Below are 4,052 nucleotides of genomic sequence, written 5' to 3'. Positions count from 1 at the left end.
AAGAGGTGGCAATAAGAACCAAGGGCTTTGAAATGGGAGGCTAGGGAGACCAGACAGTAGAAGGAAGGTTCAGGACCCAGAACCTGAAGCTTTAGCTAAGAGTGGAGCCCAGGCTAATTGCTCCCCTCTGGACACTAGGCAATGTCGGGCTTAGGAGCTGCGGTGGGGGTGGGAGTGTTTGGCAGGAAGGGGAGGCCTCTCTCCTGGCAGGAAGCTGCGCTACGGAAAGAGGGAGGAGACTGCGGCGGCGGCAGCAGCTGGTGGAAGCCCAAGGTGGCAGAGGGGCCGCCACCACCAAGGGGAAGGCAGAGGGCCCCCGAACCCAGCACCAGCAACGCCGCCGCCCTCTTCGCCTGCCCCGCCGCCCTCGTAATACTCTCTTCGCCTGCGGATCCTCCCCTCGCAGCTCTGGCAAGCACTCACTCGACTGGTCGCCCGCGGATCCTCCTTCTCCACGGGCTCTTAGCAGAGGCAGCAGCGAGGTGTCCGATTTGGGCACGTGAGGCCCGCGATCTCCGGCGGTGGACGCCAGGCAGGGCAAGGCCATTGGTGGGCGCCAGAAAGGAGGGAGGGGGATGGGATGGAATCTTGCAGGAGATAAGGGTAGAGGTGGGCGCCAGGCTGGCGTGGGGGAGTGTGCAGTGGGCAACAGGAGAAAGGGGGTGGGTGCCTTAAGAGCCAAGCAAGGTTTTGGAAGTGAGCACGGAAAAGCAAGGAAGGTGGATACAAGGGAAGCCGCTAGGATAGGCAGGGGGGGCGTGTGGCCAGCAGTCTGGGGCGCTCAGCGCAGGCGGGCACTGGGTGCCAGACAAGGTAGTGGAAAGACTGACGCTTTGCAGGGGATCTGGAGTGGGCACCAGTGGCAGGTGGGGGCGGGGGAACTGGACACTGAACCAGGAGGAGGTAGCCCTTTCCCTTCTGCAGAGTTCCTAATCCCAGGCAGCACTCCAGCCACTCCAGCCCTTCCTCTCAGCCTGAAGGAACCTCAGAGAGAGAGAGAGAGAGAGAGAGAGAGAGAGAGAGGGAGAGAGGGGGAGGGAGGGAGGGAGGGAGGGAGGGGGAGAGAGAGAGAGAGAGAGAGAGAGAGAGAGAGAGAAAGAAACACTGCAGGCATGCAGCCAGGATTCCCAGCATTGCTGCCAGGCTCCTGGGGAAATTTTAGGCGCCTGTGCAGGGTACATAGAGACATCGCTATGGGAGAAGTTCACCTTATGGTATATTGGGTATCTGTCTCTAGTCTCTGTCCTTTCCCTGCAGGCATGAAGACTCCCAATGTACAGGAGGCCGAAGGGCAACAAACCAGGGCAGCTGCAGGAAGGGCCACTGGGTCTGCAAACGTGTCCAAGAAGAAAGCTTCCCAGAAGAAGCACAGGGGCAGACCCTCATCCCAGCCCCGCAGGAACATCGTGGGCTGCAGAATTTCCCATGGATGGAAGGAAGGCGATGAGCCCATCACCCAGTGGAAGGGAACTGTTCTGGATCAGGTGCCTATAAACCCCTCTCTTTATCTGGTGAAATATGATGGAATTGACTGTGTCTATGGCCTGGAACTTCACAGAGATGAAAGAGTTTTGTCTCTTAAAATTCTTTCCGACAGGGTGGCATCATCCCAAGTTAGTGATGCCAACCTTGCAAATACCATAATTGGCAAAGCAGTGGAACACATGTTTGAGGGTGAGCATGGTTCTAAGGATGAATGGAGGGGGATGGTCCTAGCCCAAGCACCTATCATGAAAGCCTGGTTTTATATTACCTATGAGAAAGATCCTGTCCTGTACATGTACCAGCTTCTAGATGATTATAAAGAAGGTGACCTCCGTATCATGCCAGAGTCCAGTGAGTCTCCTCCGGCAGAGAGGGAGCCTGGAGGAGTTGTAGATGGCCTGATAGGTAAACATGTGGAATATACCAAAGAAGATGGCTCCAAAAGAATCGGAATGGTCATTCACCAAGTGGAAGCCAAACCCTCTGTGTATTTCATCAAGTTTGATGATGATTTCCACATCTATGTCTATGATTTGGTGAAAAAGTCCTAACTCTTAGGGTAAAATGTGCCACAGCTCTGGAAATAAACGTATAATTTGTAGACACTCTAAAAAAATGCTGCTTTTCAGTGTATTGAAAGTTAAAGGGTCCCTGAAAACCCAACGTTTTTGCCAGCATAACTGTTGTTTTGTGCTGAAAAATACAAGTTTATGTGGACATGACATGCTGTGTGTAAGCACTTTGTCTTGTTGAAAAGATTGAGTGTGTTTGGTGGATGGGGCACGAAAGGAAGGAACAGCTGTCAATTCAGGCTGTGAATAAGTGCAGCTAGTATCATAATCACTCATCTAAAAATGGAACAAGACTTAGCTGGTCTGATCTGGTGGGGAGGGGAAAGGACTAATGATGGGCTGTGGGGGATGGGAGAGGAGGAGTTGTCTGCTTAGGAAGAGGTACAGAGGGGCCAAAAAACTGGGAAGCTCCCTGCGGGAGGGATAGGCTACTGGAAGGGAACCATCCCATCTGGAAGGGAGTGAAGGATGTCCAAGAGTGAGATCTTGGGGCTTAGAGTAAATCACTCAGAGTAAATTCTGTAGAGAGGGACCCAAAGAAGCTTAGAAGTGGTCCAGAGTAAGGGAGATGGGAGAAGGCCAAAGGACACACAAAAGGAAGGTCTCTGCATGGGTTGCATGACCAAAAGTGGAGGGGAAATTGAGGAAGGAGCAATTCGAAGAGGAAAGAATGACTGAGGAAATGAAAATTGGCGGGTGGGGGGCATGAGCAGGTCCTATGAGGGATGGAAAAGGCCAGGAAATGTTAGATCCCTGGCTCTCTGCACAAAGAAAGTGGCAACTGTCAAAGAAAGCAGATGCATTGGAGATTCCCTAGAAGGGCATTGTGACAGGGATGGATGACTCAGACAACTTAAGGGGAGTCAAGTTTATAACTATAAAGCTTTTCTTGTTTCAGGGAGTTTGTGCCACAAATGTCCAGCAGAACCTCAGCCCTCAGCCTAGACACACTAACATGGTGCTCCATAAACCTGGGCAGTGAGAAAGTATTTTATCCAGAAAAATGGAACCTTGCTGAAGCCAGGTACAGCAGTCCCACCACTGTTCTTCCTCCTACAGGAATGTTCCTTGCCTCCCTAGAGAGGAGGAGCATCAGAGGATTGAACCTAATGTCTCTCCAGGGCATGGCGAGTACTTCACTATCCATGCTTCTTTCAACAGCTGTCTGAAACCACACAGGTGGCAGCAGCCCATGCTCCACCCAATGGAGGCTCTCTTCCCCTAGGAGCCCCATTCTGGCTATACTCCACACAAAGCCTGTGGCTACTGACACTACATTGGTGCTTCCTGGCCATCTTGTCCCCTTTAAACTCATGGGGAGCTGTGATGGAAGTTTGTGCAGCTCTCCTTTTGTTTCCAGGTGATATTGATGCCATGGTTGGTTGGGCTGGAAGTTGTGATTTTGTACAACTAATTGCTTGGGCAATTAATGCCGCATGGAAGGGTTGTGGTTGGTGGAGGAAAAAAGGAGTGACAACCGCAATAAAATCCCTCACAACTGTGGTGTCCAGCTCATGGGTCTGTGTCCTTTTCTTCTTCTTTGTCTTGTCTTTACCTAGTCCTCCTGAAGTCCCCCTCAAAAGGCTTTCTTTGGCTTCTGCACTCCTGCCCCTCACTGGAGTGTATGGTGTCCCTCAAGAAAGAGCAATGGTCTGTCACTGCTACCCAGGCTTTCTTAACTCCATGCATCCTGGGGTAGAGTGGAGCTTCCAGGAGTTGAAAGAAGGTGGCAAAGCCAGCTCATTCTCCACCCAAAATTGACCTGAAGCTGAGTGCCTCAAGAATTGCACAAGGCAAGCCCACCTCGCCTTAGCAGGGATGAACTTTCTTTCATACAATTTCATCCAGCCAACACCAGCAGGCTGCCCAGGGAACAATGTCAGCCAGCTGTCTCATTTTGTTTGTGTTTGTATTATTTTCTTCTCCTTTAAATTACATACTTTGGACATTTGAGGACTTTGCATAATGTAAAGCCATTTCTGGCCTCTCCTGAAA

At 51.4% G+C, this 4,052-nt stretch overlaps 1 protein-coding gene across 3 annotated transcripts; it reads left to right on the top strand.

Moving 5' to 3' along the window:
• Positions 1 to 369: 369 nt before the first annotated feature.
• LOC308639100 (spindlin-2B) lies at positions 370 to 3,604 on the top strand. 3 transcript variants are annotated; one of them, XM_081277111.1, is made up of 2 exons: positions 370 to 532; positions 1,258 to 3,604. In XM_081277111.1, exon 2 carries the CDS (start codon positions 1,260 to 1,262, stop codon positions 2,034 to 2,036), a length of 777 nt encoding a protein of 258 aa, XP_081133237.1. In that variant the 5' UTR covers positions 370 to 532; positions 1,258 to 1,259; the 3' UTR covers positions 2,037 to 3,604. The 3 variants fall into 3 exon arrangements, with proteins under 3 accessions (XP_081133237.1, XP_081133236.1, XP_081133235.1); XM_081277110.1 differs by having other exon boundaries at positions 370 to 537; XM_081277109.1 differs by having other exon boundaries at positions 370 to 549.
• The last annotated feature ends 448 nt before the right edge of the window (positions 3,605 to 4,052 follow it).

This window comes from Spermophilus citellus (genome assembly GCF_964194105.1).
Source record: "Spermophilus citellus genome assembly, chromosome: X".
NCBI lineage: Eukaryota > Metazoa > Chordata > Mammalia > Rodentia > Sciuridae > Spermophilus > Spermophilus citellus.
This window is presented reverse-complemented; position numbering and strand designations above follow the sequence as displayed.

Bases quoted from the DNA above. Each gene is read 5' to 3' on its own strand.
- LOC308639100 (XM_081277111.1), top strand. From the start codon at position 1,260: ATGAAGACTCCCAATGTACAGGAGGCCGAAGGGCAACAAACCAGGGCA.